This window comes from Oncorhynchus mykiss, chromosome 3 (assembly GCF_013265735.2).
Source record: "Oncorhynchus mykiss isolate Arlee chromosome 3, USDA_OmykA_1.1, whole genome shotgun sequence".
NCBI lineage: Eukaryota > Metazoa > Chordata > Actinopteri > Salmoniformes > Salmonidae > Oncorhynchus > Oncorhynchus mykiss.
Genome location: NC_048567.1, coordinates 10,293,201 through 10,316,997, shown reverse-complemented (window position 1 = coordinate 10,316,997; position 23,797 = coordinate 10,293,201). Strand labels below are relative to the sequence as shown.

The window sequence follows — 23,797 nt, the reverse complement described above, 5'->3', positions numbered from 1 at the left end:
CATAACACATTATACAAATTTTCATTCATAACATATCAAACGAAATGGATGATGGACATCCACAAATGTATACATACCATACGAAACGTAACATATGATATTAAATGGAGCATTGCGGATTTACCTACAGAATAATATGAAATGCTCTGAGACCAGGTTGTCTAAATGACAGAGTGAAAAAAAGGAAGCCTGTTTGCAATAAGGCATTTAAAAAAAAGCATTTTAAAAAATGTGGCAAAGAAATTAACTCTATTCCGTTCATTTTTATCCTAAAACACTCCCTAGCCTTTGCCGATGACAAGCATACCCATACCATGATGCAGCCACCACTGTGCTTAAAAATATGAAGAGTGGTACTCTGATTTATTGTGTTCGATTTGCCCCAAACATAACACTTTTTTTAGTCAGGACATAAAGTTAAGCACAGGCAAAATCCTAGAGGAAAACCTGGTTCAGTCTGCTTTCCAGTTTTGACTTAAATCGTCTTGAAAATCTATGGCAAGACTTGAAAATGTGTATCTAGTAATGATCAACAACCAACTTGACAAAGCTTAAAGAACTGTAAAAATAATAATGTGCAAATTATGTAGAATCCAGGTGTGCAAAGCTCTTAGAGACCCAGAAAGACTCACAGCTGTAATCACTGCTAAAGGTGATTCCAACATGTATTGACTCAGGTGTGTGAACACTTATGTAAATTAGATATTTATGTTTTTGTCAAAGGAATTCAACAATTTCTATATGTGTTCATTAACCAATTCAATTTAAATCACTCACTGTCTGTTTCTCAGAATTTGTAAGATCCTTATTTGCATAAAATGGACAGAGCCCAGTCTACCAAAATTAGCCAATAGCATTTATTCTCGAGAGCGCTGATCCTAGTAACATGTACATCAGTTTATATATTACATATGACGTCATAGGTTTTAAAATGTCCTTCCTCCTCTCCGACCAGGACAAAGCAGCTTCAAAAGTTCATTCCAACTCACAAGCGCACATACCTGACACACTATATCTGGATTTACTCCTGAAGTCTCACCATAGTTTATTACCACTTAGCAGACAGTTCCAGATAAGGAAAACCTGGAGGGGCTCTCGCTGTCTTATTTTATCACCACAGAGTTATAGCTGAGTCGGTTCAAACATAGGTTAATGATCCTCTTTGCTTACTTTAGACACACACATACATTCCTTCTTCCACAATGGTTATCATTTCCAATACCCCTTGTCCATGCTACATAACCTCTTTCTTATGAACTAACATTATTAATCAGATATAATAAAACAGATATTGTAATTAGTTATAGTTCTATTTTAAATGTACACATTGTTTAGTCATTATTCATAAAATTCCTAACAGTTTTTCATTTTCAATACATTTGCAAACATTTCTCAAAACATGTTTTCACTTTTTCATTATGGGGCATTGTGTGTATGAGAAAGTAATATTTTTAATACATTGTTTTATTCAGGTTGTAACACAACAAAATGTGAAATAACTCAAGGTGTATGAACACTTTCTGAAGGCACTGTACACACACAGGGAGGTTTAACTGAAATAACTTAACATGATTAGCATTTATCATAAGCTTCAATTGCATCAGTGGTGCATTTAGCAACAACAAAAAATTGGTCAGAATTCTGTTCTATGCATTTAACAAAATAGGGCACCTTGTTTTGAAGGCATAGGCAGCAGAAATCACAATGTAAAAAGCATGTCAGAAGGACAAATTGGAGGCTATTGTTCTCAAATTTGAACACAAAATCCAATTTTCAAAAGTGCAAACAACAGTGTCTTTAATAGTAAGAAAGTTTAATAATCTCACTCAATAGTAAGTACAGCTCCCACAAGAGAAGAAAAAAATATAGTAATAAAGAACAATTTTACAATAAAACATTGTGACAGCGCTTTTTACAACATAATTGTTTGTACTTTGGTAGTGCAAATGTATTGTTATAGCAGGATGTCAAAGTGTCACCTTTTTAGAATGTCCATTAACATTTTCTGCCCTATAGTTGTGGAAACAATGAAAATCGAGGGAATACTTGATGGGAAATGGTTCATGAGATCAGTGATCATTTTCAGACCCTGTAAGGGAATGGAAATAAAATACATTCAAAAGAAATTAATAAATAAATATAACCAATGTTCTCATTGGAAAGTACCGTTCTGATACTTATCATTCAAAAGTCATTTTCAATCCCTTTCAGTGTCAGAGTTGTCCAAATTGAACACAGTGAAGCTACACCACCTTTGCTCTCCTCCTCCTCCTCCTCCTCCTCCTCCTCCTTCTCCTTCTCCTCCTCCTCCTCCTCCTCCTCCTCCTCCTCCTCCTTTCCTTTATTCAAGAGGATCAGCCTCAGGAAGTGACCTCAGAATCTGGTTCAGAGTCAGAGTTGTCCAAGTTGGACACTGTGAAGCTACACCACCTTTGCTCTCCTCCTCCTCCTCCTTCTCCTCCTCCTCCTCCTCCTCCTTCTACTCCTCCTCCTCCTCCTCCTCCTTTCCTTTATTCAAGAGGATCAGCCTCAGGAAGTGACCTCAGAATCTGGTTCAGAGTCAGAGTTGTCCAAGTTGGACACTGTGGAACTATACCACTCTTCTGTGCCCTCATCTTCATCCCATCCTTCTCTTCCTCCTCCCCCTGCTCCTCTCTCGGACAGCATCTCCATAGCTGCCTGGTGGTAAGGGTGTTTGCGTCTAGTGTGTCGACGCATGGTGTTGCGCTCTGCGAAGCGTGTGTGGCACAGCGGGCACTGGTAGGGCTTCTCTCCTGTGTGTACCCTCTGATGGCGCTGCAGCTCGCCTGCCTCCCTGAAACGCTTGGAGCAGATGGGGCACACAAAGTTCCTCTCGCCCGTGTGAATGTGCTTGTGTCTCTGTACAGGGTCAAAGAACAAGGGTCACGTTTGTTAGATAATACTATACATTCATGTTCATATATTATGATATGTTTATACCTACTTATTACATAGCAGTCATTACAAGATGAAATCTGAAATCGGACCTAGTTCCACTTCAAACACAATCAAAACAGATAACCTGCCTAAATGACTACCAACCCGTAGAACTCACATCTGTAGCTATGAAGTGCTTTGAAAGGCTGGTCATGGCTTTCCCACCTGGACAAAAGGCATACCTATTTGAGAATGCTATTCATTGACTACAGCTCAGCGTTCAACACCATAGTGCCCTCAAGCTCATCACTATGCTAAGGACACTGGGACTAAACACCTCCCTCTGCAACTGGATCCTGGACTTCCTGACGGGCCGCCCCCAGGTGGTAAGAGTAGGTAACAACACAGCCGCCACAATGATCCTCAACACAGGTGCCCCTCAGGGGTGCGTGCTCAGTCCCCTCCTGTACTCCCTGTTCACTCATGACTGCACGGCCAGGCACAACTCCAACACCATCATTAAGTTTGATGATGACACAACAGTGGTAGGCCTGATCACTAACAACGACGAGACAGCCTATAGGGAGGATGTCAGAGACCTGGCCGTGTGGTGCCAAGACAATAACCTCTCCCTCAACGTGATCAAGTCAAAGGAGCCTAGCGTCGTCCGACACATTGGTGCGGCTGGCTTCCGGGTTGGATGCGCGCTGTGTTAAGAAGCAGTGTGGCTTGGTTGGGTTGTGTATCGGAGGATGCATGACTTTCAACCTTCGTCTCTCCCGTTGTAGCTAAAACAATTGGATACCACAAAATTGGGGAGAAAAAGGGGTACAACTCAAAAACAAACAAAAAAAACTATCATGGTACAAACACCAAGACAGTCGTGAAGAGGGCACGACAATGCTTATTCTCCCTCAGGAAACTGAAAAGATTTGGCATGGGTCCTCAGATCCTCAAAAGGTTCTACAGCTGCACCATTGAGAGCATCCTGACTGGTTGCATCACTGCCTATGGTATGCAAGGCGTCGGAGCGTTCGGCTCAGTACATCACTGGGGCCAAGCTTCCTGCCATCCAGGACCTCTATACGGGGCAGTGTCAAAATTGTCAAAGACTCCAGCCACCCTAATCATAGACTGTTCTCTCTGCTACCACATGGCAAGCGGTACTGGAGCACCAAGTCTAGGTCCAAGAGAAAGTGGGAGAGCGCCCTGCGGGCTCAAACAACCAATCACAAACTAAACAGTTTTTACCCCCAAGCCTGAACATCTAATCACATGGCTACCCAGACGATTTGCATTGCTGCTACTCTCTGTTATTATCTATGCATAGTCACTTTACTTTCTTCCTACATGAACATATTACCTCAGTTACCTCTGTACCGGTACCCCCTTATTTTACTGCTGGTCTTTAATTTAATTATTTGTTACTTTTACTTCTTATTTGTATTATATTTTTAAACTGCATTGTTGGTTAGGGGCTTGTAAGTAAGCATTTCACTGTAAGGTCCTGTTGTATTCAGTGCATGTGACAAATAACATTTGATTTGATTTGAAAACAATATGTCATCATGAGCCCACCAAATCTCCACACCACAATTCAAACATTTATGAACAACTAAGCTCACCTGCAAATGGCTGGAGCGTTTGAAGGCCTTGCCACACTGCAGGCAGACATGGGGTTTGTTCTGAGAGTGGGTGATGGAATGACGCTCCAGGTCAGACAGGTAGTAGAAGATCCTGGGGCAGAGAGGGCAGTAGAGGACCCTTCGTGGCCCAGAGGAGGGAGAGGAGGCTGGGGACAGGGGGTCCAGAGGGTCCAGGGGGTTCAGGTTCCTGGGTTCGCTGGAGGGGAAGATGGGGGCAAGGGGAGGGGAGGGAGGAGCGGTGGCAGAGGAGAAGTAGAGATGGTCGTCCCATGGGAGGGAGGTGTGCTTTGACTCTGGGGCTTTTGATTGGTCGGATGCCTCCAAACTGAAGTCAAAGGACAGAGAAGGGGATTGCGGATGTGTAAAGGGAGGGGCTTTAGTAGGGGATGACCCATTTGGGACAGACTCCATTTGGGTTTCTTCAGTAGATAGTGACTGATGATCGGTGTTGGGGTCACAACAGTTTGGTTCAGTGTGTTTGTGAGGAGGTGAGCTGAGTAGAACTGCTTTAGAACTGCCATCAGCACTGGGCTGCTTGGAGGGAGGGGAGGAGACCACAGAGGGGGAGGTCAGGGGGGCGGGAAGGTTAACGCTGGAACTCTCTCTTGGTAGGATGGTAGGGGAGTTGTTGGGTGTCGTTCTAATAACTGGGTGAGAGGGATTGGCCGGGAGGGATGACACTGATGTGGCGAGCTGACCAGAAGAGAGAGAGAGAGAAAGAGGGGATGAAGAGGAGGCAGTGATTTGGGAGAGCTGACCGGTGGAGGGGTCAATGAGAGCAATGGGGGTGGAGGTAGAGAAAGACTGACCGGAGGAAGAGGTGGTGGAGGAGGAGAGGAGAAGGAACATAGAGGTAGAGGCACTGGGAGTGTTCTGGGTGAGGGAGAGGGGGAGAGAGAAGGCCAGGAGGCCTGGGTTGGCATCAGTCTTGGTTAAGGGAATGGAGGAGAGCTGGGGGGAGGAGGGGAAGAGGAGGATGGGGGTGTTGGAGGAGGGGTTAGTCAGGATCTGGATGGGCTGAGGGGGTTGGAGGTGTACAGCAGAACCAGAGGGTTGGGAAACAACAGCACTAGCCTCACTAACAGATTTCACATCTGAATCTAGAACCTTAGGGGGTTCCGCATTCTGTGAGAGTTCTGGGTTCTTTGAGTGTTCTGTATTTTTTAGAAGTTCTGACTTCTGTGAGGGTTTCATAGACGTAACAGGAGTGGGACATGTGTTTTCCTTGTGTGTGTGTGGAGTTTTTACTAAACCTCGGCTGAGGTAAGTGACCCATGCTGTGGTTATATGAGACGACCTGTCATCCTCTACCTCCAATGAGCTGGACTGCACCTTTGGCTGGCTTGGGGGGGGGTTGTCTGGCCTGGAAGAGTCCATTTGGGGCACTTTGTGCCCCTCAGGGGTGAGTGTGTATGGAATACCCTGGTCATCTATCAGGAGAAGACCTTCACTTTCAGAGTCTATGGAAGAGAGGGAGGTGAAAACGGAGGTAGAGAAGAACAAGGGAGACAAGAGAGGTGCCCCCAAAATGTCAGCTCCATCCATTCTCAATATAGAATCCTCTTCATCATCGCCATCATCTTCCTCTACTATGTCCCTATCTCCATCCCCCTCTACCTCATCTACCTCCATAAGCAGTGAGCTCTCATGCCAAAGGCTCCTCTCTTTAATCTCTCTCTTTTTAGGGAAGCTCAGATCCAATACTTCTCCCTCCTCTTCCTCTCTTCTCCCCCAAACTCCTTTCCCTGCCTCTGCTCTCTCTCCTCTATCCTCTCCTGGTCTCTCTTTTCCACCATGGCATCGACTAGGGGGTAGGAAAAGAGGGATCACTCTCTCATCCTCTCTATCTTTCCTTTCTTTCTCCCCCCTTATCCCTCCATCCCTCTCTGCCTTGGCTGTGTCGGAGATGAGAGGCGTTTCAGGGACAATGGGACTACCGTTCCTGTCTTGTGTAACATCCTTCTCTCCATCTCTCCTCTCATCCCTCTCTTCTGTCTCCATCCTGTAGAGAGGCTCCTCAGTGTGTTCTATCTCTTCAACACACACATCCTCCATCTGACCCGTAGCAGTCACAGTAGTGGAGGTCAGGGCATTTCAACTGGTCCCAGACCAAACAGCTCTGGCTTCTAAACCTACTCCCTTTAGAATCAGAGGGAGGCACGTCTTTGGTAGAGCTGAGAGCTGCAGAGTCTGTTGCATAATCCAGGAACGTCTGATTTGACTCTGATTGGTTGATCGCACACACCAGGAAGTCCAGTCTTGACTGTGATTGGTTGTTTGAGCCCGCAGGGCGCTCTCTCAGCCCCTCCTCGTTTGGCCTAAAAAGGTTTTGATTGGACACCTGTACTGGAGTACACCTGTATAAGGGAGAACTATTGGAGGTTACCTGGTGGGTAGGATAAGATCAAGGAGTCCACTGACTCCTCATGGATCTCTGGCACAGTCCCCGATCTCTTCAAGGATTGGCAGACACTCCTGTTATCTGAGCCACCATTGGTCAGAACCCCTGTCTGTTGAGAATCCATTTTGGAACATGCCTAAATCTGTAAAATGGGGATTCAATATTTTATCATCTTAACAAGATATGAATTAATACAATCAAATAATAAAAGGACTTGTCAATCAAATGACTATAGGCTTCATTGATAAGGAAGATGTCCTGAGGTGGCCAGGTGTCTTTATGCTGTTTCACAGGATATCAGAGCAGCAAAATGAGGAAGTTGATTAAATGAGTATCATGTTGTTAGAATATCTTACATGTTCTTTCATTGTGCATACTGAAATATGCCTAGACTCAAACTATTCACATAGACTAAATAGGCTATTATGAATTTTCTATTCTTGTTTTACTACAGGGCCTTCAGAAAGTATTCACACCCTTTGACTTTTTCCACATTTTGTTGTGTTAAAACCTGAATTGAAAATGGGTTAAATGTAGATATTTTTGTCACCGGCCTACCACACAATACCCCATAATGTCCAAGTGGAATTATCTATTTCAGTTTTACAAATTCATTAAAAATGAAAAGCTGAAATGTCTTGAGTCAATAAGTATTCAATCCCTTGGTTATGGCAAGTCTAAATAAGTCCAGGAGTAAAACATTGCTTAACAGGTCACATAAAAAATTGCAATAATAGTTTTTAACATGAATGATTACCTCATCTCTGTGCCCCAATTATCTCTAAGGTCCCTCAGTCGAGCAGTGAATTTCAAACACAGATTTAACCACAAATACCAGGGAAGTTTTCCAATGCCTCGCAAAGAAGGGCATCTATTGGTAAATGGGTAAAAAAAAGTCAATTTGAGCATGGTGAAGTTATTAATTACACTTTGGATGGTGTATCAATACACCCAGTCACTACAAAGATACAGGCGTCCTTCCTAACTCAGTTGCCAGAGTTTTCACCATGAGGCCAATGGTGACTTTAAAACAGTTACAGGGTTGAATGGTTGTGATAGGAGAAAAGTGAGGATGGATCAACAACATTGTAGCTACTCAACAATCCTAACCTAAATGACAGAGTGAAAAGAAGGAAGCCTGTCCAGAATACAAATATTCCAAAACATGAATCCTGTTTGCAACAAGGCACTAAGGTAATACTGCAAAAAATGTGCAATTCACTTTTTGTCTTGGATACCAAGTGTTTTGTTTGGGGCAAATCCAATACAACACACATTACTGAGTACCACTCTCCATATTTTCAAGCATAGTGGTGGCTGCATCATGTTATGGGTATGCTTGTAATCATTAAGGACTGCTGAGTTTTTCAGAATAAAAAAGCTACGGAATAGAACTAAGACAAAATACTAGAGGAAAACCTGGTTCAGTCTGCTTTCCACCAGACACTGGGAATTGAATTCACCTTTCAACAGGACAATAACCTAAAACACAAGGCCAAATCTACACGGGAGTTGCTTACCAAGAAGACAGTGAATGTTCCTGAGTGTCCGAGTTACAGTGTTGACTTAAATATGCTTGAAAATCTATGGCAAGCTCTGAAAATGGTTCTCTAGCAATGATCAACAACCAATTTGACAGAGTTAAAAGAATTTTGAAAAGAATAATGGGAAAATGTTGCACAATCCAGGTGTGGAAAGCTCTTAAGAGATGTACCCAGAAAGTCTCACAGCTGTAATTGCTGCCAAAGGTGATTTTAACAAAGGTGATTTTGACTCAGGGGGTTGAATACTTTTTAATTGAGATATTTTAGTGTTTTATTTTTCATTAATTTGTTTAAAAATATATTTAAAAACATGTTTGAATTTTTCTTCCACTTTGACATTACAGAGTATTTTGTGTAGATTGTTGGGGGGGAAACTGGCAATTAAAACCATCTTAATCGCACTTTGTAACACAACAAAATGTGTCAAAAGTCCAGGGGTGTGAATACTTTCTGAAGGTACTTTAGGTTAAATCATCCCCATCACCTAGATAACATCCCCACCACCACCTTCCACCTCATCATCGTTGTCATCACCATTACATTGTCATCATCATCAATGATCTTCATCATCATCATCAATAACATTATCATCATTCAAACCGGTTCCAATTCCTGCTATTATCTCAATAACTTGAGGCGATTTTTGTTTTAAAGGCTACAGCGTGTGGTCTCATGTTCTACAATCATTGATTACCTTATATGCTTAATTGCTATGATTGTCAATCTTAAAAATGTAACGCAACATGCGTAAATTACGCACATGTTTGCATTACATTTGCTGTTATTATGGACTTCACTGGTTTTATATAATTTGCTTAACCGGGCTCTAAACAAAGTCGCCAATATACTACATAGCATGAACGCGACAGTCTGCAGTGGAGGGTTCAAGAGAGCATGATGTCAGCGAAATCATACTATCCGGGGGTAAAGCCCATTTTTTCTTTCGATTTCAGAATTTCATTTGTCTGCCATAGTCTATTACAAAATAAGACATTCGTTAAATATCTGGCAACGGGTTTGGGTCGACATCATATTTGTTTTCCTCCATTCGAACCCTTATCCATCCTTGTACTGTATTTATGTTGGAATAAAAAGTGTCGCTGTTCATGGGAGACGCCATTGCGCGCAGTCCGAGGTCCGAATAGCCAAACCCTGTTTCATATCTGTGGATGTACTGCGCATCAATGGACACGACACTCGAACCTGGGACAATGTTTGCTAACTGCATTTAATGTAATATATTCTGATCACTTATTTTAAATGACGCCGCGGTATTTGTCTAAATTATGTTGATATTTTTGCCGTAATTAACTGCCCTTGCTGTCTATGCACCCACAACCAGCCATTTTACAAGTCGAGGGTTCGAGCCCTGTAGGGAGCGCAGCCCGACAGCTGGCAGAAAGGGCGATGTAGGAAACTTTACCGGCATATTGTAATTTATTTCACTAACTTAATTGTCTGGACATACACTTGTCAATATAACAGGTGTGGGATGCGCCCGGTATACTGCCCATACATTTAAAACTGGATAATAAACTACATACTCCACCCATAAGTCACTCTCTGCATAGACACTGGCTTACCCGAGCTGTGGATACTTCCGGAAGACCAAATATGAATGAGAGGCGGACTAGTTAGGAGTGGAGATTCTGCGCGCTGCCTGCTCCGGGAGCAGAGAGAGGTGGGAGCTCATGGCGTCGCAGCATTCGGCTTCGGTTAATTCTATCTGGGATCCTTGGGCCGTCCTAACTTTAACCCCTACCCATACCTTAATTAACCCTTAACCAAATGTAAACTTTAATGGGGTAGAGACGTCCCAAGGATCCCAGATAGCAAGGACCATTCTGGGTCCGACTAGACTCAATCCATGTTGAGTAAACAGTGGGCAGCTACTGCATATGGTACGAGATCAGATCATATCACCATTTAATCCAAGGGCATGTAACCTTAGAAAATGCAAAAGATGGATCTCCGTGTGTGTGTGTGTGTGTGTGTGTGTGTGTGTGTGTGTGTGTGTGTGTGTGTGTGTGTGTGTGTGCATGCTCGTGTGGGAGCGAGAGAGAGAGTTATCAGGGTGTCCTAATTGTTGTGAGAATCAAGTGTTCATCTCTATACAAATAAAGAAGAAAGGTCAATATTCTACCTACACTCTCTCTGTCTCTCCCACACACACACACACACACACACACACACACACACACACACACACACACACACACACACAAACACACACACACACACACACACACACACACACACACACACACACACACAGTGGGCCCTGGGTGTATCAGTTAGGACTCACCTCTTCAGTAGGTCACTGCACTCCAGGTGCTGTTGGGCTGGCAGGTGACCCGGTTGGGTCCATCCAGCAGGTGGTTCTTCTTACAGAGGTAATAGATGGCATCACCCACATCGTACTCAGTCCTCTGTACCGCCACCAGGTACCCCTGGTTCACCTCCTGGGGGGGGCGGGCACCACACCCCTGGAACAGGAGAGAGAGGGTCACTGTATATCAATTGGCAAGAGATGTTATTCTCTGTTTAGGCCAAAAGGTGGCAGTAAAGCACTATGAAACATAACAACCGACATTACAGTCTCTCTCACACATAAAAAGACACACACACACAAAGTAGAACGATTTCAAGTGCAGAGTACAATAACCTCCTCCGCAAAATACACAAATACACACACTCACACTCAAAAGGCCCAATCCATCCACCCACACGCCAACCATCAAATTCCATGGCTCTGATGCTCTCCCTCTGCTTGCTCTCTCTCTCTATCAAACACTATATATTATAAAACACACACACATACTTTGACAGATGGGCTGAGGGTACTGCCAGGTCTGATCAATATTACAGAGATTCTCACTGTTTCCCACCAGCTCCCTGGGGAGAAAATGGGGGGAGGGGGAGCGGGAGAGAGACAGAGTGAGAGGGGGTGGTTATTATTTGCCAGCAGCATACCACCCTGCACACCACTGCTGGCTTGCTTCTGAAGCTAAGCAGGGTTGGTCCTGGTCAGTTCCTGGATGGGAGACCAGATGCTGCTGGAAGTGGTGTTGGAGGGCCAGTAGCAGGCACTCTTTCCTCTGGTCTAAAAAAATATCCCAATGCCCCAGGGCAGTGATACTGTCCTGTGTAGGGTGCCGTCTTTCGGGTGGGAAGTTAAACTGCTGTGTCCTGACTCTCTGAGGTCATTAAAGATCCCATGGCACTTATCGTTAAGAGTAGGGGTGTCAACCCCAGTGTCCTGGCTAAATTTCCAATCTGGTCACCTAATAATCCCCAGTTTACAATTGCCTCATTCATCCCCTGTAACTATTCCCCAGGTTGTTGCTGCAAATGAGAACATGTTCTCAGTCAACTTACCTGGTAAAGTAACAGATTAAAAATAGATATGTCTAATTGACTGGTAATACACTAAGCGGTGAAGCAGGGGTTAAATGTTTCAGAAAGTGTGTATTTTGCATACAATACATGATTCCAACTGACATATGCATTGGGATGTGATACATTATTAGATGTGAGTCAGTAAAAAGCATATTAATGGCCTAGTTAACAACAGTAATGCAGACAGCCCAGTCTCTACATAATGAAGTTACTCCACTTCCACCCCTTACCATCCATCTCTCTCTATCCTTTGTCTGCCATCCTGTCTCTCGCTCTCCCACCCTGCCTCTTCTAACCTCTCTAGCTTGCATCCCTAACTTCTCCCTCTCTCACCCTCCCTCCCTCTCTCTCTCTCTCTCTCTCTCTCTCTCCCTCCCTCTCTCACCCTCTCTCTCCCTCCCTCTCTCTCTCTCCCTCCCTCCCTCCCTCCCTCCCTCTCTCTCTCTCTCTCTCTCTCTCTCTCTCTCTCTCTCTCTCTCTCTCTCTCTCTCTCTCTCTCTCTCTCTCTCTCTCTCTCTCTCTCTCTCTCTCTCTCTCTCTCTCTCTCTCTCTCTCTCTCTCTCTCTCCCTCCCTCCCTCCCTCTCTCTCTCTCTCTCTCTCTCTCTCTCTCCCTCCCTCTCTTACCCTCCCTCCCTCTCCCTCTCCCTCTCTCTCTCTCTCTCTCCCTCCCACTCTCTCCCTCCCTCTCTCACCCAGACAGACAGGTGTAGCGAATGGTTGTTCCAGCGACTGTGGATCCATCGATGCTGAAGGTGTTGGTCAACTCCTCAGGTAAAGGACATGAGACCTGGGGGGAGGTGGGGGCTACAGAGGGGGCAGACGTAGACGCACATGAGGGAGGGAGGAGGGAAGAGAAGGGTGGAAGAGCGAGGGAGTAGAGAGGGACAGAGAGAGGGAGGAGGGAGAGGGTGAGGGAAAGGGAGAGTGAGAAGCACATCTGTAACAAAAGACATTTGTACATTCTGTTCAACTGATTCACACACACACACACACACACACACACACACAGGGTGCTGATTATATTTTGCAGTGCCTTCAGAAAGTATTCACACTCCTTGACTTACTCCATATGTTGTTGTGTTACAACCTGAAATTAAAATGGATTCAATTTAGATTTTGTGTCATTGATCTACACACAATTTCCCATCATGTGGAATTATGTTTTTATACATTTTTGCTAATTAATGAAAAATTCAAAGCTGAAAGGTCTTAAGTCAATAAGTATTCAACCCCTTTGTTATAGCAAGCCTAAATAAGTTCAGGAGTAAACATTTGCTTAACAAGTCACATAATAAGTTGCATGGAATAACTCTGTGTGGAATAATGGTGATAATTAACATGATTTTTGAAGGACTACCTCATCTCTGTACCCCACACATACAATTATCTATAAGGTCCCTCAGTCGAGCAGTGAATTTCAAACACAGATTCAACCACAAAAACCATTGAGGTTTTCCAATGCCTTGCAAGGGTCTGGGTAAAAAAAAAGCAGATATTGAATATCCCTTTGAGCATGGTGAAGTTATTAATTACACTTCAGATGGCGTATAAACACAATCAGTCACTAAAAAGATTCAGGCGTCATTCCTCAGTTGCCAGAGAGGAAGGAAACCGCTCAGGGATGTCAACATGATGCCAATGGTGACTTTAAAACAGTTTGTCACACCCTGATCAGCTTCACCTGTCCTCTTTATTGTCTCCACCCCCTCCAGGTGTCGCTTGTTTTCCCTAGTGTATTTATCCCTGTGTTTCCTGTCTCTCTGTACCAGTGTATTTATCCCTGTGTTTCCTGTCTCTCTGTACCAGTGTATTTATCCCTGTGTTTCCTGTCTCTCTGTACCAGTGTATTTATCCCTGTGTTTCCTGTCTCTCTGTGCCAGTGTATTTATCCCTGTGTTTCCTGTCTCTCTGTGCCAGTGTATTTATCCCTGTGTTTCCTGTCTCTCTGTGCCAGTGTATTTATCCCTGTGTTTCCTGTCTCTCTGTGCCAGTGTATTTATCCCTGTGTTTCCTGTCTCTTTGTGCCAGTGTATTTATCCCTGTGTTTCCTGTCTCTCTGTACCAGTGTATTTATCCCTGTGTTTCCTGTCTCTCTGTGCCAGTGTATTTATCCCTGTGTTTCCTGTCTCTCTGTACCAGTGTATTTATCCCTGTGTTTCCTGTCTCTCTGTGCCAGTGGATTTATCCCTGTGTTTCCTGTCTCTCTGTGCCAGTGTATTTATCCCTGTGTTTCCTGTCTCTCTGTGCCAGTGTATTTATCCCTGTGTTTCCTGTCTCTCTGTGCCAGTGTATTTATCCCTGTGTTTCCTGTCTCTCTGTGCCAGTGTATTTATCCCTGTGTTTCCTGTCTCTCTGTGCCAGTGTATTTATCCCTGTGTTTCCTGTCTCTCTGTGCCAGTGTATTTATCCCTGTGTTTCCTGTCTCTCTGTGCCAGTGTATTTATCCCTGTGTTTCCTGTCTCTCTGTGCCAGTGTATTTATCCCTGTGTTTCCTGTCTCTCTGTGCCAGTGTATTTATCCCTGTGTTTCCTGTCTCTCTGTACCAGTGTATTTATCCCTGTGTTTCCTGTCTCTCTGTACCAGTGTATTTATCCCTGTGTTTCCTGTCTCTCTGTGCCAGTGTATTTATCCCTGTGTTTCCTGTCTCTCTGTACCAGTGTATTTATCCCTGTGTTTCCTGTCTCTCTGTGCCAGTGTATTTATCCCTGTGTTTCCTGTCTCTCTGTGCCAGTGTATTTATCCCTGTGTTTCCTGTCTCTCTGTGCCAGTGTATTTATCCCTGTGTTTCCTGTCTCTCTGTACCAGTGTATTTATCCCTGTGTTTCCTGTCTCTCTGTGCCAGTGTATTTATCCCTGTGTTTCCTGTCTCTCTGTGCCAGTGTATTTATCCCTGTGTTTCCTGTCTCTCTGTGCCAGTGTATTTATCCCTGTGTTTCCTGTCTCTCTGTGCCAGTGTATTTATCCCTGTGTTTCCTGTCTCTCTGTGCCAGTGTATTTATCCCTGTGTTTCCTGTCTCTCTGTGCCAGTTCGTCTTGTATGTTTCCAAGTCAACCAGCGGTTTTCCACGTACTCCTGCCTTTTCTATTCTCTTTTTCTAGTCCTCCCGGTTTTGACCCTTGCCTGTTCTGGACTCTGTACCCGCCTGCCTGACCATTCTGCCTGCCTTGACCACGAACCTGTCTGCCACTCTGTACCTCCTGGACTCTGATCTGGTTTTGACCTTTTGCCTGTCTACAACCATTCTCTTGCCTACTCATTTTGTATTATTAAACATTGTATGACTCCCACCATCTGCCTCCTGTGTCAGCATCTGGGTCTCACCTTGTGTCATGATACAGTTAGAGTGTAATGGCTGTGATAGGAGCAAACTGAGGATGGATCAACAACATTGTAGTTACTCGACAAAACTAATCTAAATGACAGAGTGAAACAAAGGAAGTCTGTACAGGATGAAAATATTCCAAACATGCACCCTGTTTGCAATAAGACACTGAATAATTAATACTGTATTATATGTTTGGGGCAAATCCAACACAAACACATCACTGAGCACCAGTCTTCATATTTTCAAGCATAGTGGTGGCTGCATCATGTTATGAGTATACTTGTCATCGGCAAAGACTAGGGAGGTTTTTTGAATAAAAATAAAATGAATAGAGCTAATCACAGGCAAAGTAAAAAGAGAACCTGTTTCAGTCTGCTTTCCAACAGATACTGGGAGACAAATCGCCTTTCAGCAGGACAATAAACTAAACTGCAAGGCCACTGGAGTTACTTACTAAGATAAGATGACGTTGAATCTAAGTAACCTAGTTACAGTTTTGACTTAAATCGGCTTGAAAAATGTCTAGCAATGATCAACAATGAACTTGACAAAGCTTGAAGAATTTAAAAAAGAATAATCGGCAAATATTGTACAATCAAGGTTTGCAAAGCTATTAGTCTCACAGCTCACAGCTGTAGTTGCTGCCAAAGGTGATCTAACATGTATTGACTATATTTCTCTAATCAAAATATAGTATTTTTCATTAATAAAAAAAAAACATGTTTCTTCCACTGAGACATTACTCTGTGTAGTATTTTGTGTAGATTGTTGGCAAAAAAAAATCTATTAAATCTATTTTAATCCCGCTTTGTAACACAACAAAATGTGGAAAAAGACAAGGGGTGTGTGAACTTTCTGAAGGTCCTGTATGTCATTCACTGGTGGTGCCTATGTGCTGTTGAGCATAATACCATTCATAGCCTACACACATACAGAAACACACATTGTTGAAAGACACACATATCAGCATGTAACTAATGTGCATGATAGGGTTCATAGAAAATACAGGAACACAACATGCAAATACACACACAGACAAACACACACACAGAGCAGTGTTTAGCTAATGTGAATAATGGGATTGAGAGAAAGTTAACAGCTGGAGTGCATTCGGAAAGTACTCAGATGCCTTTCTCCACATTTTGTTACATTAGTTTTATTTTAAAATATATATATTTTAAATGTGTTCCTCATCAATCTACACCCATAATGACAAAATGAAAACAGGTTTTTAGACATTTTAGATATTTTATTAAAAGTAAAAAACAGAAATACCTTATTTACATAAGTATTCAAACCCTTTGCTATGAGACTCGAACTTTAGCTCAGGTGCATCCTGTTTCCATTAATCATCCTTGAGATGTTTCTACAACTTCACTGGAGGCCACCTGTGGTAAATTCAATTGATTGGACATTATTAGGAAAGGCACACACCTGTAAAACACACCTGTAAAAAATAAGGTCCCACAGTTGACAGTGCATGTCAGAGCATAAACCAAACCATGAGGTCAAAGGAATTGTCCATAGAGCTCTGAGACAGGATTATGTCGAGGCACAGATCTGGGAAGGGTACCAAAAAATTTATTTAGCATTGAAGGTCCTCAAGAACCCAGTGGTGTAAGAAGTTTGGAACCACCAAGACTCTTCCTAGAGCTGGCCGCCAAGCCAAACTGAACAATGGGGGGGAGAAGGGCCATGGTCAGGGAGGTGACCAAGAACACGAGGGTCACACTGACAGAGCTCCAGAGTTCCTCTGTGGAGATGGGAGGACCTTCCAGAAGGACAACCATCTCTGCAACACTCCACCAATCATGCATTTATGATAGAGTGGCCAGACAGGAGTCACTCCTCAGTAAAAGGTACATGACAGCCGACTTGGAGTTTGACAAAAGGCACATGAATACTCTCAGACCATGAGAAACAAGATTCTCTGGTCTGATGAAACCAAGATTGAACTCTTTGGCCTGAATGCCAGGAGTCACATCTGGAGGAAACCTGGCACCAACCCTACGGTGAAGCATGGTGGTGGCAGCATCATGCTATGGAGATGTTTTTCAGAGGCAGGGACTGAGAGACTAGTCAGGATCGAGGCAAAGATGAACGGAGCAAAGTACAGTGAGATCCTTGATGAAAACCTGCTCTAGAGCTCTCAGGACCTCAGACTGAGGAGAATGTTCACCTTCCAACAGGACAACAACCCTAAGCACACAGCCAAGACAACGCAGGAGTGGCTTCGGGACAAGTGACGGAAGGACCTTGAGTGGCCCGGCAAGAGCCCGGAATTTAACCCAATCAAACATCTCTGGAGAGACCTGAAAATAGCTGTGCAGCAACACTCCCCATCCAACCTGACAGAGCTTGAGAGGATATGCAGAGAAGAATGGGAGAAACTCCCCAAATACAGGTGTGCCAAGCTTGTTGCGTCATACCCAAGAAGAGTTGAGGCTGTAATCGTGCTTCATCAAAGTACTGAGTAAAGGGTCTGAATACTTACGGAAATGTCATATTTCAGTGGGGGGGGGGTTCTAAATTTGCCTAAACGTCTAAAAAAACTTTTTTTGCTTTGTCATTATGGGGTATTGTGTGTAGACTGATGAAGGGGAAAAAAACAATGTAATCCATTTTAGAATAAGCCTGTAACCTAACAAAATGTGTAAAATGTTAAGGGGTCTAAATACTTTCTGAATGTACTGTAGGTGTGAGATGACAAAGCAGACAGGGAGAAGTGGAATGGGGGGGACTCCTCTTCAGGATACATAGCGGTCAACACATCACAACATAACTGGCCAGGTGACTCATATAACAATAACCTTTGTAGGTTAAAGGTGTTGCAGGTAGTCATAGCTATGAGTCAGGAAAATGAATATCCTCTGTGAAAACAGGAATCTGAAAATAGATTATGGTAACTAGCTGATAAGCATGCATACTGCTGCAGAGAGAGAGAGAGTGACAGAGTGACAGCGAGAGAGAGTGACAGAGTGACAGAGAGAGAGCAAGAGTGTTATAGAGTGACAGAGTGACAGAGAGAGAGAGACAGTAGCAGAGAGAGAGAGAGAGATTGACAGAGTGAGAGAGAGATTCACTTTATATATTATCTACCTTACTTGCTTTGGCAATGTTAACACATGTTTCCCATGCCAATAAAGCCCTTGAATTGAGAATTGAGAATTGAGAGACTGAGAAAGAGAGAAAGAGATGCGGCATTAGTTGTGTAATCGCATGGATGGCTCATTCCTGGAAGTATGAGAGCCTCTCGTTCGTGGAAATATAAATATCAAGAGAGGCTCTTTGTAGGGGAGTTGAAGTGGCCTCAGATTTATAGGGAGGGATGTTCGATGGGTATTGTGATATGCAGAGTAACGACAGCAGGTAGAGAGAAGCTCTCTTCTGTGTAAAACTCTCCCATAGACACACATGAGCAACATCAAAAGGGGTCAGTTCACTGAGTGTCTTTGAAATATATCTAATCCTGTACGTAGCTATATAAATTCTGTATGGGCAGGGTGAGTGAGTTGAGTGTGTGGCTGTATGGGGAGTGAGTGTGAGTGCCTGGAGCTGGGTTGATTCAGTGTTCTAACTGTGGCCCTCCTCTCTCTGTGTGCTCTCCAGCCTCCCTCCCTCCCTGCCTGCCTCCCACACAGCCAGGGCCCAGTGTGAAACTACTGTTGGCTGACAGGTAGCTCTGTCTTAAAGGAGTGATAGTGAAAGCAGAGAGATGTCCATAGATGACCAGGTGGTCAAAGCTGTGCACCTCTTTCTCGGTCAAGTCCACCCCATGCGCGCACACACACACACACACACACACACACACACACACACACACACACACACACACACACACACACACACACACACACACACACACACACACACACACACACAGCCCAGTTCTGCTTCAACAAACAAACACACTAAATAGCCCAGAGCTGCTTGCTTGTCCTTGGCTCTCTCTGGGGGGAGAGACCTTATCAGGGGCCTCTCAGATGGAAAGGAATGAGAGGAGAAGAGGATGAGAGTAAGAGAGGATGAGAGAGGAGAGGAGAAGAGGGAACAGCATGGCCCAAAGCTGCATGAGCAAGAGAGCTCTCTGACTGTGATCCGTCGCCCACACACACACACACACACAGCTCTTTGACACTTTATCTGTGATCCACCTCCCACACACATTCAATATATACACAAAATCTCTTCCTTTCTCTCGCCCCCCTCTCTCTTCCCCCCTCTCTCGCTCTCTCTCTCTCTCTCTCTCTCTCCCCCCTCTCCCCCCTCTCTCTCGCCCCCCCTCTCTCTCCTCACCCTTTCTCTCCCCCCCCCCCCACTCTCTGTCTCTCTCTCTTTCTTAAACTCACACACATACACACATCTATTTGACACCCTGACAGTGATCTACCGCCCACTGCCTCTCAATAAGCACGATGTAGCACAGCTCGAATACACACAGGAAGACACTCAGCCAACCTACTGCCTGTCTCTGTGAAGGAGCTCTGTGAGACTGGGACATGGACACACACACACACACATGCACACACACATACACACATACACACACACACAAACATATCACACTATGAGTACACACACACACAAACACAAACATATAACACTATGAGTACACACACACACACAAAAATGCACAGAGGACACGAATGCATGCAGACCTTCATACTCTTAAAATACACACTTGACTCACACACTGAAACACACAACAGTTAAATAAAGGTTAAAAGAACCCAGCCAGGAGGAGATGAAGACTAGAACATGCTCGTTCACCCTATCTGGCACAGACACTGTGAACTAATCAAGCCCTGCCTCTCTCTGGACTGCAGTCCTAGTATCAACAGCTGATAGTTCCGTTGCTAAGGCAATTTAGAGAATGGGCCCTGGTTACACAATGTCTCAGTCTATGCAAACAGACAAACTGCCAACAAAATAACACCATCACAGAGGGCCTCATTCCTGAGGTACACACACACACACACACACACACACACACACACACACACACACACACACACACACACACACACACACACACACACACACACACACACACACACACACACACACACACACACACACACACACACACACACACACAGAGAGAGTGAGAGACACCTAGAACCTAAAAGGGTTCTCCTATGGGGGCAGCTGAAGAACCCTGGAGAAAATAACCCTTTTTGAAAAACTACTTCTGGGAAAAAAGATAAATAGAATAGAATATGATGTAACACATAGAAATGGACTGAATAGACCAGAGGGAGTGAATTATGTTTTATTCCATTCACTGTGCAGTATTTGCTTTCCATTCCATTCTTTGGGTGCGGCAGGTAGCCTAGCGGTTAAGAGTGTTGAGCCAGTAACTCCCTTGAGCAAGGCAGATAATCCCCCAACAACACCTGCTCCCCGGGTGCCAATGACATGGCACCCTGATTCAGAGTGGTTGGGTTAAATGAGGAAGACACATTTCAGTTGAATTCATTCAGTTATGTTACTAACTAGGTACCCCCTTCCTTTCCCCTTCCCTATTTCCAGGGTACTTCTAATGAGCAGATATAATGTTATCTAAATTGCATCCAGAACATATCTGCCTCTCTGCTCTGTTCTTGTACCCACCTGTGCAGTTGGGATCATCACTGCTCCATTGTCGGTCGCCTTGGCAACGACGGATGGCTGCATCCAAGCCATTGGGCAACATGTAGCCTGTGTCACAACGCACCTCGAGGAGGGCAGAGAAGGAGGGAGTGGGAGAGAGGAGGGAAGCAACAAACTGAAAAGGCACTTCCAGATGGGGCATCACTGGTAATGATGTAAAGCCATGTTGAGTGCCCTCATTTCCTCATTTGGAACACACATGAATATGTGCAATGGTTAAAATAATTATCCCTCGCAGCTAAGGCTCAACTGACAAACCAGAACACACACGTACCTGGAGCCACACAGCTGAGGTCCAACAGACAAACCAGAACACACACACGTACCTGGAGCCACACAGCTGAGGTCCAACAGACAAACCAGAACACACACACGTACCTGGAGCCACACAGCTGAGGCCACACTGACAAACCAGAACACACACACGTACCTGGAGCCACACAGCTGAGGCCACACTGACAAACCAGAACACACACACGTACCTGGAGCCACACAGCTGAGGACACACTGACAAACCAGAACACACACACGTACCTTGAGCCACACAGCTGAGGCCACACTGGCCGTCACAGACACTGGCGCTTGTTGCCACAGTCCTTGTCCTGTGTACAGGGTTTTGGACACGTCCTTCTCCGCTCGTTACCCAGCAGCCTCTCTGGACACGCATCAGATGCCTGGACTAGGAGAGAGACAGAGGTGGAGAGATGTGGCCCTCTAGCTCAGTTGGTAGAGCATGGTGAATGCAACGTAAGCATGGTGGGTTTGATATCCGGAACCACCCAAATGAGAAAACGTTTTTTATGTCTGCAAGTCACTTTGGATAGAAGTGTCTACTAAATGGCATATATTATTATATTATGTCAGAGGTCGTCAACCTTTTCTTGCCCAGGGACCCCCTCCCAGGCAAACCGGCCCCCCAGGGACCCCCTCCCAGGCAAACCGGACACCCAGGGAACCCCTCCCAGGCAAACCGGCCACCCAGGGAACCCCTCCCAGGTAAACCGGCCACCCAGGGACCCCCTCCCAGGCAAACCGGCCACCCAGGGACCCCCTCCCAGGCAAACCGGCCACCCAGGGACCCCCTCCCAGGCAAACCGGCCACCCAGGGACCCCCTCCCAGGCAAACCGGCCACCTAGGGACCCCCTCCCAGGCAAACCAGCCACCCAGGGAACCCCTCCCAGGCAAACTGGCCACACAGGACCCCCTCCCAGGTAAACCGGCCACCCAGGGACCCCTCCCAGGCAAACCGGCCACCCAGGGAACCCCTCCCAGGCAAACCGGCCACCCAGGGAACCCCTCCCAGGCAAACTGGCCCCCCAGGGAACCCCTCCCAGGCAAACTGACCACCCAGGGAACCCCTCCCAGGCAAACTGGCCACACAGGACCCCCTCCCAGGTAAACCGTCCACCCAGGGTCCCCCTCCCAGGCAAACCGTCCACCCAGGGACCCCCATCATACGTTAGCCCCCCAAATAAATTGCATGTCTTGTCTTATCATCAGGTGAATGACAATGGCAAGGAGAAGTAATCAGTATTTTAAAATTAATAGATCTGATAGACTGTTTTTCATTATGTTGACCTCTCCACATTGTAACGGGAAGAGGAAGTGTAAACTCTATCATAGCCTTTTAGCTAGAAAGGTCACTCCAAACACATTTTCACTAATAGCTGCTGTTTAGCTGGTTATACAAAGTTTAGCCCTGTGTTGGGAGAAATGTATGTCCAAGACAAGTCAAGAAAGCTTACTTTCTTAATTGGCTCCAATAAGTGTAATTTTCTCAATATTAGGAGTTGAGAAATAAAGTTGGCATCATTAGATAGAAGATATTCTCCTATTTTCTACTGTTGATATGTAATTCAAAATTCCTACCAGAAAACCTACCAGCATTTTTACACTTGCTCCTGTCTGTTCTAGTTCTAGCCTGCCCTAACCCTGAGCCTGCCTACCATTCTGTACCTTGTCACACCATACTGTATTATTGACTCCTGCCTGCTCTGACCCTGAGCCTGCCTGCCGTTCTGGGCCTTTCACACCCTATCTGGATTACTGACCTCTGCCTGCCCTTGACCTGTCGTTTTGCCTGTCCCTGTCCTAGTAATAAACTTTTGTTACATCGACACTGTCTGCATCTGGGTCTTACCTGAAACGTGCCATGTACAGAATATAAATATTCCCAAAATGCATCCTGTTTGCAACAAGGCACTAAAGTAAAACTGCAAAACAATCGGCAAACTAATTCACTTTTTCCTGAATACAAAGCGTATTTTGGGGCGTGGTGCAGTGGTCTAAGACACTACATCTCAGTGCAAGAGCCGTCAATGCAGTACCTGTTTCGAATCCAGGCTGCATCACATCCGGCCGTGATTGGGCGGCGCACAATTGGCCCAGCGCCGCCCAGGTTAGGCTGGGGTAGGCTGTCATTGTAAATAACAATTTGTTCTTAACTGGCTTGCCTAGTTAAATAAAAATAAATTGTACAATCCAGGTGTGCAAAGCTCTTAGAGACTTACCCAGAAAGATCCACAGCTATAAGGTGATTTGAATGTATTAACTCAGGGGTGTGAATACTTAAGTAAATTAGATATTTCATTTTCAATAAATTTGCATTTTCAACATTTCTAGAAAAGTGTAATAGTCCAGGAGTATGAATACCCACTGGAGGCACTGTAGATAGATGAATCAAACCTGGAATGGAGTACCTTGCCCAGGAGAGTGAAATGGAGAGGTCGGAACATGAAATCATGGTTGAAATGTGAACTGAAGTTGAAGTTGGAATCAGATGGGGCCTTTTTTCTATCAAACCTGGTACCCAGGTTTTCAAAGAGGACAATTTTCTTCTAGAACATTTGTAGGGATTCATGTACTCAGGTAAGCAAAGGTTACTGTGATGTGTAGAATGTAAACCTGGTTATAGTTTGATAGAATAGGG

General features: G+C 44.8%; 1 protein-coding gene and 1 pseudogene across 1 annotated transcript; both read right to left on the bottom strand.

Moving 5' to 3' along the window:
- Positions 1 to 2,462: 2,462 nt before the first annotated feature.
- LOC110508886 (fez family zinc finger protein erm-like) lies at positions 2,463 to 10,150 on the bottom strand. The gene is made up of 3 exons (XM_021589775.2): positions 10,073 to 10,150; positions 4,524 to 7,087; positions 2,463 to 2,880 (listed from the first exon to the last, which is right to left on the bottom strand). The coding sequence occupies exons 2-3, from the start codon at positions 6,597 to 6,599 to the stop codon at positions 2,530 to 2,532; spliced, it is 2,427 nt and encodes an 808-aa protein (XP_021445450.2). The 5' UTR covers positions 6,600 to 7,087; positions 10,073 to 10,150; the 3' UTR covers positions 2,463 to 2,529.
- Positions 10,151 to 10,798: 648 nt separating this feature from the next.
- On the bottom strand, positions 10,799 to 21,534 carry LOC110520828 (annotated as a pseudogene).
- Between the last annotated feature and the right edge of the window lie 2,263 nt (positions 21,535 to 23,797).

Excerpts from the sequence above, each read along its gene's own strand:
- LOC110508886 (XM_021589775.2), bottom strand. The coding sequence starts at position 6,599 with ATGGAGGATGTGTGTGTTGAAGAGATAGAACACACTGAGGAGCCTCTC. Across the intron at positions 2,881-4,523 it reads AACGCTCCAGCCATTTGCAG|AGACACAAGCACATTCACAC; the intron begins GTGAGCTTAGTT and ends GACCCTGTACAG.